Here is a 14,687-nt window from a genome sequence, read left to right as displayed (position 1 = left end):
TCAAAATGTAGGCAATGTTAGTGTCTTACATAGGCTAGTTTCTTTGTCATTTTTTACAAGATAATAGTTTGCAGTGACAGCAATGGAATAAAGAAATGTAAAGTAAAATGTACATACAAATAAATAAATAAATAAATATATATATATTTAACTTTCTCAAACTCAACTGCAATAAGTCAGAAATCCTAATCATTGGCCTCCAACAACCTGGCTCCCCCTTTACCTGTCTGACCGCCTTCAACAACACGCCCCCTCCTGACACTTCTGCTGACGCCAACCTCAACTGGCCCCGGCCCGGACCAATCGCCGAACCTGGGATGACGGAGCATTCTCTGTCCCTGCCCCCTCTCTGTGGAACCTGGGGTGACAACTATAGGTTAAAGTGATGTCACATCTTACCTGTGCAACTGTATAGGTTAAAGTAATGTCACATCTTACCTGTGCAACTGTATAGGTTAAAGTGATGTCACATCTTACCTGTACAACTGTATAGGTTAAAGTGATGTCACATCTTACCTGTACAACTGTATAGGTTAAAGTAATGTCACATCTTACCTGTGCAACTGTATAGGTTAAAGTAATGTCACATCTTACCTGTACAACTGTATAGGTTAAAGTGATGTCACATCTTACCTGTGCAACTGTATAGGTTAAAGTAATGTCACATCTTACCTGTGCAACTGTATAGGTTAAAGTAATGTCACATCTTACCTGTACAACTGTATAGGTTAAAGTGATGTCACATCTTACCTGTGCAACTGTATAGGTTAAAGTGATGTCACATCTTACCTGTGCAACTGTATAGGTTAAAGTGATGTCACATCTTACCTGTGCAACTGTATAGGTTAAAGTGATGTCACATCTTACCTGTACAACTGTATAGGTTAAAGTGATGTCACATCTTACCTGTGCAACTGTATAGGTTAAAGTGATGTCACATCTTACCTGTGCAACTGTATAGGTTAAAGTGATGTCACATCTTACCTGTACAACTGTATAGGTTAAAGTAATGTCACATCTTACCTGTACAACTGTATAGGTTAAAGTAATGTCACATCTTACCTGTACAACTGTATAGGTTAAAGTAATGTCACATCTTACCTGTACAACTGTATAGGTTAAAGTGATGTCACATCTTACCTGTACAACTGTATAGGTTAAAGTGATGTCACATCTTACCTGTGTAACTGTATAGGTTAAAGTGATGTCACATCTTACCTGTGCAACTATATAGGTTAAAGTGATGTCACATCTTACCTGTACAACTGTATAGGTTAAAGTGATGTCACATCTTACCTGTACAACTGTATAGGTTAAAGTGATGTCACATCTTACCTGTACAACTGTATAGGTTAAAGTGATGTCACATCTTACCTGTACAACTGTATAGGTTAAAGTAATGTCACATCTTACCTGTACAACTGTATAGGTTAAAGTAATGTCACATCTTACCTGTGCAACTGTATAGGTTAACATGATGATGTCATACCACTATGTTATGTCTATGGACCACAATGGAAATAAGCTCGGAGTTTTGTGTCTATCCTTGGCAGTATTCCAGACTGTGCTTCTGTCACATGTTATTTAAAAATGATCAAAATAAAATCAATCAATCAATCCCCACACTGTCAACATTCAGAACAGCCTCAAAACACACACACACACACACACACACACACACACACACACACACACACACACACACACACACACACACACACACACACACACACACACGCACACACACAGGCTTTCCCTCCTAAACTGCTGTCTCACTCTCCTTGTTTTTCTCTCTCCTGTTGACACAAATCTATTTATTTACAAATCCATTTTGTATAAAGAGTGTTTAAAAAATAGATTTTTTTATATAACCCCCGAAAAGAAAATCTAATATGATGTATTATTATTGTTATAATATTTTAGGTAGAGTCAGGAATCTCACTTCTTGCTCATTCGATTTGACCTTTATAAACGGGGGTGAGTTATTAAGGCGAGACAGCACCCCCAAAACTGCCTTTTTGCTTTTTTTCTCGACGATATTGAGATTTTGTTATATTTTGCTTCCTAAACATGTCTTCTATGAAACTAGTGACAATAAAATGTCAATAACACACATTTAGTTGTTTATTTTACTTTATCATTTTGCCTGATTGCATCCATAAATTAAATGTGCACATATTATTTAATGGGGGAAGTGCTCATTTTGCATAAATATAAACATACATTTCAGAAAACTTGCAATATATTTTTTCTTAGTTTATATGTACATAACAAACTGGTGATATCTATTCAAGGGGGTGCTGCTGTCTCACCTTTTAACTTGTCATTGTATGACCCGCTCCGTGGGCCCCGCCCGCCCAGTAGACGCTCTGACAGCAGCACGACCCCGCCCGCCCGCGCCTCGCTCGCCAGGTGCTCCTCTGTTGTCATCACCAGTGCAGAAGAAGAAGAAGAAGAAGAAGAAGAAGAAGAAGAAGAAGAAGAAGAAGAGAGCGTCACTGTGATGATGATGATGATGTGATATCTCTCCTAGATGTAGTGTCTCTGAGACGTGGACTGCTATTCTCCCCACTCTCTGTAAATAATCTTCATGGAAAAGGAAGCGAGAAGAAGTGACACTAACATGAAGACTGACACACGGAGGAGGATCTGAACTGTAGTGTCTCGGGTGGAACAGCTACAGTAGCACGACGCTAGCTAACAGCTCGCTAACAGCCGGTGGCTTGGATCTCATCAGAAGTGTGCGGTCATGGCTGGGCTGATCAAGAAGCAGATTCTGAAGCACCTCTCCAGGTCAGTTGTTGTGATCATGATCAATACACGTTAACGTCAACGGACGGGCTAACCGTACTGTACCAAGAGAGCCTGGGTGGGTTGGTTGGTAAGAAGCTAGTAGCTACTGTCAGTGTCTGTCTGTAGTAGCTATCGAGGATGACACTGTGGAGCGTTAGCCTACTAACTACCACCCCTGAAAATGTTATTAACAGATATTATTAACAGAATGGGCACAGTACAGTACGGCTCAATACACACAATTGTTAAGGGGATGCAGACCAGAGAAAGACTTTCGTCTTGTTTACATCAGGGTCCCCCATTTTCAATTCATCATCAGACATAACATCATATACATGCCATACAGATAGACAGTACTACTACATCTATACATTTATGACATACCAGATTTACAAATACAGTACTGTTTAATACAAAAAGAGTCTAAAAAAGAGAGTGGCCAGCAGGCTGTCAACGAGTCAGCTTTGTTCAATGTTGTTGACTCACCTTGGATACCTTGCATTCAGAGCTAGGCTCTCTCTCCCCCTCTGTCTCTCTCCCCCTCTGTCTCTCTCCCCCTCTGTCTCTCCCTCCGTCTCTGTCTCTCTCTGTCTCTCCTCTCTCTCTCTCTCTCTCTCTCTCTCTCTCTCTCTCTCTCTCTCTCTCTCTCTCTCACACACACACACACTTTTTAACCATATGGCTAATCCCTTAGCAGCTAGTTTTAGCCAACGTTAGCAGAGGAGGGAGTGATTCTAAATGATTTAGATAACGTTAATAAATAAATAATCTCAAGTCTTCCATTACTGGCAAACATTGTCCGGATATAATTTGAATATGCCAGCTGTCATAGATGTAGCAGTACTGTGTATCTGTATGTCATTTATGTTATGATGATGAATTGAAAATGGGGGACCCTGATGTAAACAAGATGAAAGTCTTTCTCTGGTCTGCATCCCCTTAACAATTGTATGTATTGAGCTGTACTGTACTGTACTGTACCCATTCTGCAATCTGTTAATAAACTTTTCAATCAATAAATCAAATGAACAGCTTGCACACCCAGTCGGCTTTGCTGTTGGCTATTTAACTTGTTAGTTGACTCCCTGGCTGCGCGCACCTGCTATAATCTCCCACCCTGGCAGACAGTCAGAATAGCCTACTTTCCATCACCTCAAAACTTAACTGGATTTATTTGCTGTGTCAACAGATACACACTACACCTGTAGACCTAACCTTAATCCTTAGCTAAATCAACAATTGAGGTACCGGTAACCATTATGACCCTGCATGTTGTGTTACTGCCCTCCTTGTATGTCTCTTGTTGTAATCTCTTGTTATTATAGAGATCACTCTGCCCTGCCCACTTCACTTTAGTATTCATTCATTCTTCCTATGCCCGAGGGACTTTGAATGCAATACTTCCTTGTTCTATTCAAGGGAGAAGGAGACCTTGAAACGGCATCGTTTGCCCCTTTCATATTCAACCGTTAGTGACGGAGAACTGATAGCATTTATTACACCTTGGGACTTCTTGTTCCAAGAATGATGTTATTTAGCTAATCTCAACACACGATAGTGGTGCCGACTCCGATACAATGTCCAACCTTGGCCGAACCTCTCACTATAAGCGAGGTAGAAGAAAACCCTTTTTATTGCTTGAATGTCACAAATTGGGAGGGGGGGGGGGGGGGTGGGCGACACACCCTCACACAGAGCTAGGACATCTCCGGGAAATGAGTTATAATACATTTTGCAGCGCAACACTAAATGTTTTGTTGGTGGTTATGTTTGTCCTTCATGCTCTATGACACTGAGACACCACTGCCCTTTTACATTGCCTGCTGCAACACACATGGCTGTAATGTCCTTCATTGTCCTACAACACATGCTGGTGTGTGTGTGGTTCATGTAGTGTACTGTGTAAATGTGTTTGTGTTTGTGTGGTTCATGTAGTGTACTGTGTAAATGTGTTTGTGTTTGTGTGGTTCATGTAGTAGTGTACTGTGTAAATGTGTTTGTTTGTGTGGTTCATGTAGTGTACTGTGTAAATGTGTTTAATTTATGTGTGGTTATAGCAGAGAGTGCACGTACGGGTGTGCTTACCCTCAGTACCATTCGTGTCGACTCGACAATGGCAGGAAGTGACCAGGGGGGTGATGATGATGTCATCTGTCTTTAGGCCTGCCATCTGATCTCCACACTGGCCCTATCTGATTGGTCCAGCATCTGCAGCGGAAGTCACTCCCCTTTTGATAGCAGGCCAATCCCGGTCTGTTCTGTGTGCAGTGAGGTCAACATCAACAGTGTGTCAGCATGCCAAAGCAGCAATCTAGAGGCAGATGCAATAGAAAGTGTTCATCCACAAGGCAAACGTGTACATCTAGATGCTTGGTTGAATGATTGGGAGAATAGGCTAGATTTAACTAATCTCCTTAGCTCAGCCTAAGCCTGGTGTCGTTAAACTCAGTCGCACCAATAAATGTGTTGCTAATAGGGATGGGCACAAATAAAGTTTTCCCAGATTGAGTACTCGGCTCGCATGAATTACTCAAGTAGTGCTCTAGTAATTGTTTAGGGAAATACAATTTTAGCATCTTAAAGCACTAGGGTTGGGTACCGTTCACATTTGAACCGATACCGGTACCGGTACCTGTGAATCGATACTGGTACCCGACAACGGTATTTTTTTTCAGTACTTTAGTGTCTAAACATTTAATATACGACTACCTACTTCAGTTGTACAAAATTGAGTCCAAACTTCAAATAATTTATTATCATTATTATTTATTTTTAATAAATATATATAATATTGCAGCGAGCGTTGTCTGAATATAGCTTTGTAAAGTGTAACCACACTTGCGACTGTTTTCGCCTTGCCATTGCCCCGACTGCTTTGTTGTTGTTGAATCAAGTCAAATCCTAGGTAAGCGTGTATATTAACAAATAGTTCTAAATAAATAATAATGATAATAAATTATTTGAAGTTTGGAATTTTTTTTTACAACTGAGGTAGGTAGATTAAATTTGTTGAGACTAAAGTACAGAAAAAAAGGTACCGTTGGGTACCGGTATCGATTCAAATGTGAACGTTACCCAACCCTAATACAGTATGTGATGCTGTTCATTATTGACAACTAGGCCACACTAGTAGAGGAGGTGTACTTGCCTAGATACAGGGTGTGTGTGTGTCTGTGTGTGTCTGTGTCTGTGTCTGTGTCTGTGTCTCTGTGTGTCAACATGCCTGCGGCTGCGGGTTCAGCCTCTTGATCTTGTTCCAGAGGCGCTGCGTCACGGCATCCCTGTGACCAGGATGATGTCACTCTGGATGATGTCACTCTGGATGATGTAGTGTGTGACACGTGAGTGACTAGGATGATGTCACTCTGGATGATGTCACAGGATGATGTCACTCTGGATGATGTGGTGTGTGACACGACACAAGACATGTTGCTTTCATGATGGTCCATGATCGACTCAGCGGGCAGTGATGTATGATTTGCACATGTGTGTGGTTGATGATGTGTGTGTGACGTCTCTCTTGCTGAGAGCAGGCGTATAGGTTGTGACAGAACATTGTCTTCCTGTACAGAAACACAACCAGCTTTCCTCTGATCTGTAGGAGGAGGATGGTGGAAGCAGTGGTCTCATCAGTGTTGGACTAGTTTATAGGCTGCTGCATTAAAGCCATGGACTCGGTCCATCTTTCTGCCCTCAGGTTTATTGCTGGTGATAGATATGATATTCACCATTGCACCCTTCATGATAATGTCCGGCAGCGTGGTAGAGCTCCGGACTCATGATCGGAAGATCACCGGTTCGAGCCCTGGTCAAGGCTGCTGTCGGAAAGTGGTGTTGTTGTCCAGCAGGGGGCACGACTCTGTCCTAGTCAGTATTAACAATGCCCCTGTTACGGTTACTGATTGCTTTTACCAAACGGTTAGTGTTTCCGTGTTCCCGTTTTGCGCTCTGATTGGCCACTGACGTTTCTGGTCATGTGACATGTGCGCCCAATCGTGTGACGGCAAGTACTTTGGACGGTTAAGCTTAGGCGCTCTTTCGAAGTTGGTTAAGGTTAGAGTTTGTCTTAGAGCAGGGCGATATCGTGTGCCGGCAAGTTCTTTCGCCGGTTAAGCTTAGACACTCTTTTGAAGTTGGTTAAGGTTAGAGTGTGGATCGTAGGCGTTAGGTAGTTTGCTGCTGGTCGAGGCGGAAATGGGCGCGTCATGCGATTGGGCGCACATGTCACATGACCAGAAACGTGCGTGGCCAATCAGAGCGCAAAATGGGAATGCGGAAACACGAACCGTTTGGTAAAAGCATAGACGCGATAGGGACACCGTACAGCTGCGAGTGCCGTCCTTCGGATGAGACGCTAAACCGAGGTCCTGACTGAATTCGGTCGTTAAAAGAACCCAGGACGCTTATCGTAAAGAGTAGGGGGTTCCCCAACGTTCCTGGCCAAATTCCCAATCAGGTCTCTTGACATCATCAAGGCCACCTAATCATCCCTTCCCCTTAATTGGCTGATATCAATCCCTGTCTCCTGAGCTGTTCAGCCATTGTGTAGTGTGATGTGTGCCGGGTGCCAGTGTATGGTCAGTGTGATGTGTGCCGGGTGCCAGTGTATGGCATTGGCAGCCATTAATGTGTATTAGTGTGATGTGTGCCTGGTGCCAGTGTATGGTCAGTGTGTAGTGTGATGTGTGCCGGGTGCCAGTGTATGGCAGCCATTAATGTGTATTAGTGTGATGTGTGCCTGGTGCCAGTGTATGGTCAGTGTGTAGTGTGCCGGGTGCCAGTGTATGGCAGCCATTAATGTGTATTAGTGTGATGTGTGCCTGGTGCCAGTGTATGGTCAGTGTGTAGTGTGATGTGTGTCTGGTGCCAGTGTATGGTAGTCAGTGTGTAGTGTGCCTGGTGCCAGTGTATGGCAGCCATTGTGTAGTGTGATGTGTGCCTGGTGCCAGTGTATGGCAGCCATTGAGCCTGTAGCCCAAGGTAGGCCCAAGGTTGGGTGCTACCAGTGGTGGTGAAGGAGGCAATTTCCCTAACCCTACGTTGTAAAGCACTTTGAGTCTGAGAAAAGTGCTATATAAATGTAATGAATTAAGGTTCGTTGGCCCTCTCTGGCACAACAAACATTGTTTTTTCTTTATTTTCAAGGCCCTTATTGGTAAGCTACCTCCTTTATATCACAACATTGTTGGAACGGAATTGGAACTCTGCATTTTCCTTTTGACATATAGACCTGTTCGCTGTATACAAACATGCAGTACAGTAGGGCTGACCTTCAAAGCTTTTTTTGGCCGTCGTAGCTTCGGGGCCGAGATTCGATTTTAATTCGAAGCTTCGAGATAAAAAAAAACAAAACAAAAAAAAGTATTTATTCTTTTGTAATAATATTTTTTTATCTTATGTTGTGGCACTTGTACAGCACTTTGGTCAACTTTGTTGTTTTTAATTGTGCTCTATAAATAAAGTGGATTGATTAATTATTTAAATTAATAATGAGTCGGGAGCTGCGCTGCAAACGAAACACTTTGCTTTTAAATATTGTAAGCCGTCATTTGAGGCTTTATAAAAGCAGCAAGTTGTATTCAACACAGAGAGGAGTTAATGAGGAATCTCCATGTGCTTGTTGTAGTTAACAAAGAGAGGCGGAGTTAATGAGGCGTATGACGTCTGTTGCATTGGAGGCGCAAGATTTAGCAAAAAAATTAAATTCAAATTACATTTTTCCAGCCCATCGAACGAAGCTTCGAAGTATTTAAGACAGCCCTACAGTACAGTGTTCGAGGCCAATCAGCAATACCAACTGAGTCACATGACTTAAGTTGCCCCGGACCTGCGCAAGCTGCTGCGCTAAAAGAAGTACAACGGGGCTCTATGGCGAAACCATGGCACTCTCCCTGACTAAAAGTAGTTTCAAACGAAAACGTCTGGATGTCATTTAGCCAAATCAGCATGGCTGTGAGTGTGAGTCTTTCACCTTTTACACATCTAGCTTTGGCATGGATTGATTGTTTAGATCGCTAGCATGGCTAACAAATGCAAATATTATATTGTAGTCTGCCCCGTTGTTCTGACCAGCATAACGTTTCTTTCTGCTCCGGTGATGCACACACACTGAGTCTGACATATACAGTGAACAGGTCTGTAGCTCATGGAATGACCTCCAACACGCTCTGACTCAACTCAACTCTGTCTCAGAGGTTAGGTTAGGTTTAGGTTTACTTTATTTGATCAAGGGGCACACGGGACCGCGTACATTAATAAAACATTTTACAAATGTAAATGCACCCAATTTTAGCCAAAAGGCTAATTTCCATTGGCAGTCCCCCTGCCAGAAGGTGCAGGCTAAAATCCTGTGTGAAAAAGGGTTAGCAATAAAAACGGAATAAAATCTAGATAAATAACATTAGAATAAAAACACAACAAAAGCACATAGAACATACGATCGGGATACAGGTCACAGTTTACGACCCTGATCTCTAGCCACTATCAGTTAGGGGTGTAACTGCACACGTACCGAACCGTTTCAGTACTGGAGCTTCGGAGCTGTGTACCGAACGAATGCAACTGTACGTTAACCACGAACGGAACGCACGTGCTGAACCTCTTTTTTGCGTGCATAATTTTATTCAAAACAAGTTCACCCCTTCTCAAAATATAACATGCGCAAAGGGCCGGGTGTTGTTTGTGAGAGATTATTACCTGTAATTTAGCATAGCCTCATAGTGTGGTGCTAGATTGAGAAGGGGCTGTCTCTCGGAGATCAAATTAATGATAGTTTACGGCATATAGAACGGACATAGGGGCGACAGTGGCTCAGGAGGTAGAGCAGTCATCTGGCAATCCGGAGATTCCCGGTTCGATTCCCGCTCCTCCTTGAGCTAGACACTTAACCCCTAATTGCTCCCGATGAGCAGGTTGGCACCTCAAGTCAAGTCAAGTCAAGAGTTTTATTTGTCACGGCATACGGATATACAATGAAATGCGGGTGGTCTTGCCCGCAACGATGTGCAATTGGTACAACATATAATAGAATCCAATACAAAAATGTGTGCAATAACAGGTAGCAGGTAACAATATCACCTTGCATGGTGGCAAATATACCTTGCATGGTTGCCTCCGCCGTCGGTGTGAGTGAATGGGTAAAATGTGAGGAACAAATTGTAAATCGCTTTGGATAAAAGCGCTATATAAAAAAGCAGCAATTTACCATTTACATTCTTACACAGCAACTCACCCCCGAACAAGGTGTGATAAACGTTTTACCCTGAGGGATGATTTACAATAAAGTGCTAAAACCGAAAAGTGGGCTACTTACATTCTTGACGCTAGAACTCCCAAAATAGCTTAGCATAAAAAAGAAGGTAGGCCAGCTGTAGTTTACATAGCTTGCTGTCTAGAGGTTCCACAAGTTAATCAAAATCCGATGTATTTGAAGGCGGCTGGGTGGCGCAGCGGTCTAAGCGCTCGTCACCAACGCAAGAGACAATGGAATCGAATCCGGCTGTCAGTGTTGCCTCCGGCTTGGGCCGGCCGTCATACTGGCTCAATTGGCAGAGTCAGCGGGAGGGAAGCCGGTGGGGTGGTATTCTGGTCGTTGTAAACAGCGACTCCTACAGGTCGGTCAGGGCGCCTGCACAGCGAGGGAGGGAGATGGTGAGGGTAGTGTGACCTCCCACGCGTTACACCTCACCAATGAGAGTCCTCGCTGTCAGGTGAAAAGATAATAATAATATAATAATAATTCATTTAATTTATATAGCGCTTCTCAATAACCCGAAGTCGCTGACAATAGTCGGGAGCAAGAGTACAAACAAAGAAACAAAAGCAAAGAAACAAAAACAAAGAAACAACAAAGAAACAAAACAAAAGGAACATGAGACCATGGGGGGAACAGGGAAGAGAGCATGATAGCACAAAAAAGACTGGAGACAGACATCAATCGGGTTGGAGGGGAGGGGGGGGTTTATGGGTGGGGGGGGGGTTGAAGGCAAGGGAGAACAGGTGGGTTTTGAGGCGAGCTTTGAAGGTGGAGAGTGTAGGGGAGTCTCTCTGATGGACTGGGGGAGGGAGTTCCAGAGTCGGGGTGCAGTGCGAGAGAAGGCCCGATCTCAAGTTTTTAAGCTTGGATGTCGGGACAGTGAGGGAAGCAGTGGAGGAGGACCGGAGGGAACGAGTGGGGCGGTAGGGAAGAAGGAGATCAGTCAGGTAGGGGGGGGGCCAGGCTGTGGAGGGCTTTGAAGGTGAGGAGTAGTGTTTTAAAGTTTATGCTGTGTTTGATCGGGAGCCAGGAGTGATGTGTTCGCGGGACCGGGTGCTGCTGGCTGTCTCCTATGTGACGGAGGAAGCATCTGTTAGACTTCAGGATTCCCTAGACCGACCAGTGGGGGGCAAATGCGAGCAACAACCTGGAAGGGGGGGGGGATTGGCATAATGACGAAATTGAGATGGGAGAAAAACAGGAGAAAAAGTGCAAATCACTGACTTCACGACCGATGGTGGCGGTTGTTGTTGTTGTTGTTAGTACTCACACGTTCTTCAGCTCAATGACGTCGCGTGTCTCCTATCCGTCATGCAGCGCATCCAGGCCACGCCCACCGGGGGCTGTTTTTTTCACTTATCTAATATAATTTATTTTTTTAACAAGTCTATTATTCATTTGAATTTAGAATATTAGTTGACAGCCCTACTTCACAGTTACTGCACACTACATCAGCCCAGAGTGGAACATGGAAAGCCAAACTCTCCCCCACTGTACCGAAAACCCGTACCGAACCGTGACTTCAAAACCGAGGTACGTACCGTACCGTGGTTTTTGTGCACCGTTACACCCCCTACTATCCGTCAAGTTGTTTATCCTCATTCCTTCTTGACGTGTTGTTGTGATTTGAAACGCTGTTCTTTTTTAACTTTTTTTTTCTTCTGTATGTAACTCGTCATTACTGTAGATCAGGGGCAACCCTGTGCCTTCAGGAGTATAATTCAAAGGTTTGAAAATGAAACGAGATGAAATATCAACGAGGCGTTCCGTCCTGACTGTGGAATGGATTCAGGTCAGGCAGCCCCTGTGGGCCAATTGAAAACAAGGTGTTTGTTTCTTCACATTACCAACCGGCTCGAATATCAACAGGACCCTGGAACACAGCCAGACGGAGCGGGGTCCTCCTGTTACACACACACACACACGCACTTTTTCTAAACCCTGATTGTTGACCTCAGGAGATTACACATGCACACACACATGCAGACACACAGAAGACACACACACATAATAGCCTACATGAATGAATGAATGAATGATTCAATAGTTTATTTCAAACAAGAAATATGAACAAGAAACAACAATGTAAAATAATATAAAGATAACTTGTTGTGCAAAGAAAAAATTATAATAAAGTATGATAAAAAAAATATATACAAAACAGTCTTTTGTCCGAAAAGGAATAGGAAGAAGCAAGATGCTGATCAGGTCCTAGCCCTTATTGCAATATACCCTTAAAAACAATCCAAGCACAGTGTTCAATCTTCTTCCAACAGTATCATCTGCAAACAAAATCACTTGTCCATCAATCAAGTTCATATATAATAATTAGTACTGTTAATAAATAGTTATTTTACAATCAATAGGCTATTGTCCATCCAGTATTTTTAGAAAGCAAGAGGTATATGCTGACTTGATATAGACACACACACACTCACTCACTCACTCACTCACTCACAGACACACACACACACACACACACACACACACACACACACACTCACAGACACACAGAATAGATGGAAACGGACCGTTATACACTTCCTCTCCACCTCTAGCTACCTCATTTCTGAACAAACCAATCTTCCCCCATGAGCTGTTAAAAGTGATATAGCGATACACTCGACTGTGGTGGCGGCGGAGAGGAGGAGCCTTGCTAAGCTCCAGGCCATCAGGGACAACCCCTCCCACCCACTACAGTACACACAGACTTGGCTGACAGGAGGAGCATGTTCAGTGCTAGACTAATGCATCACTGTGCCTCACTGCATCACTGAGCACAGGGTGACGGTTACCATCTTCCTGGACTTTTACTTTTAAACCGAACATAGTACAATTTTACACTTACTGTATATATATATATATATATATATATATATATATATATTTTTTTTTATATTATTATATATATATTTTTTAGCGTTTATCGCTTTTTTGTGTGCTACTGGGCAGTCCAGTAGAGAGAGAGAGAGGAGGAACGGGAGACAGAGTGGGGGGAAGACATTCGGCAAATAACGAAGGAGGAGCGGGAATCGAACCGGGAATCTCCGGATTGCCAGATGACTGCTCTACCTCCTGAGCCACTGTCGCCCCTATGTCCGTTCTATATGCCGTAAACTATCATTAATTTGATCTCCGAGAGACAGCCCCTTCTCAATCTAGCACCACACTATGAGGCTATGCTAAATTAGAGGTAATCTCTCACAAACAACACCCGGCCCTTTGCGCATGTTATATTTTGGGAAGGGGTGAACTTGTTTTGAATAAAATTATGCACGCAAAAAAGAGGTTCTGCACGTGCGTTCCGTTGGTGGTTAACGTACCGTTGCATTCGTTCGGTACACAGCTCCGAAGCTCCAGTACTGAAACGGTTCGGTACGTGTGCAGTTACACCCCCAACGTTGTGTGGTTCACCACTGGGGCGCCCCCTTACTGTATATTTAGTAGTAATGTCGATATAGCTATAATATTTAAAAAGTTATAGCCCTGCAAAGAAGGTGAGCGACTCCATAGGCTTACAGCACTGGCAGAGAGTGGTATAAGATGGGCAAACTGCGTGGCACAGAATGTGTTAAGGATCGTCATTATGAGCCCTTCAGCTGTGGGCTGAACGAGTGTCCCAAGGAGTTTGCAGTTATGAAGCATGTGTGTTGTTAGCTCGCATGCCGATTATCTACTGTGTGGCCTCATCTTGGTGGATAAGTATGTTAACTAGGGCTAGGCTTCAATATCATCTGTCAATGAAGCAGTAGCCTATGTATAATTTGTGATAGAATTTGAACGAGAAGAGACTTTTTTTAATAACATATTTTTTAATAAAGTGGCACATTATACATTTATTGTATTACAAGATAAAGACGTCAAAAAGATCTAAGGCTGAGACGATAGGCCATTTAGAAGAATCGACAAATCGGGACAAAATGATTGATAAATAATATAGATATTTTTATTAGTATCTTTTTTTTATATTATTTAAACAAATGTATGTTTATTTTGCGGCAATTCTTTGTCGTTGCCGCCATCTTCAGTGTTACAGATTTCCCCATTCAAAACGACCACAGTGATCCTTCTCATGTTATAGTCGCTGGTCTCTGGATGTGATGGAGGAGTGCACTGCATGTTGAATGCACAGTGCAGAGTTGCAATTCAACTGAATTTACATGAAATGGGGATGTTTTAACTAAAACATGCCACAAGACCTAGTATTTTAGTATGAATAAAGATTTCACGCAGTTATCGATAAGTGGTCTCAGCCTTAAAAAGATCTAAGATCTAAAAGACTGGTCCTATCTCACTGTAACTTGTGCTAGAAAACTAAATACCGCCAAATGATATCAATTTCCTTCCTGTGTGTGTGCGCCTGTGTGTTAATCCCACGGTCTGCGTTTGTGACTTTTCTGGCCATGGTCCCTCCAGGCCCAGCCAGCCAGCCACCCACTGGTGTTGTATAACTGGAGTCCTGTTGTATTGTTCCGTCTGTCTCTCTAACCTTTTCCCTGGTCTCACAGGCCCATCAATATTACAGAGCTCTGGGACCTCAACAATACAAACCCGCTCCACCCTGACAGCTCGCCCGTTGCTCTCTGTGTGGGTGTGAGTGTTGTGTATAAGTGCGTGCGACCGTGCGTGTCAACTCTGT

The 14,687-nt window shown here is 43.2% G+C and overlaps 1 protein-coding gene across 1 annotated transcript in view; it reads left to right on the top strand.

Annotated features, from left to right (window-relative positions):
• Positions 1 to 2,533: 2,533 nt before the first annotated feature.
• bltp3b (bridge-like lipid transfer protein family member 3B) overlaps positions 2,534 to 14,687 on the top strand; it is a 124,028-nt gene continuing 111,874 nt past the window's right edge. The window contains 1 exon segment of the mRNA XM_084331051.1: positions 2,534 to 2,793. Within this exon segment, the coding sequence (XP_084187177.1) occupies positions 2,750 to 2,793 (44 nt within the window). The 5' untranslated portion in view covers positions 2,534 to 2,749.

The sequence above is a fragment of the Notolepis coatsorum genome, assembly GCF_963971535.1.
Source record: "Notolepis coatsorum genome assembly, chromosome: 15".
Classification (NCBI taxonomy): domain Eukaryota; kingdom Metazoa; phylum Chordata; class Actinopteri; order Aulopiformes; family Paralepididae; genus Notolepis; species Notolepis coatsorum.
Note: the sequence above shows the minus strand (reverse complement) of the source record. Positions and strands in the feature narration are given on the sequence as shown.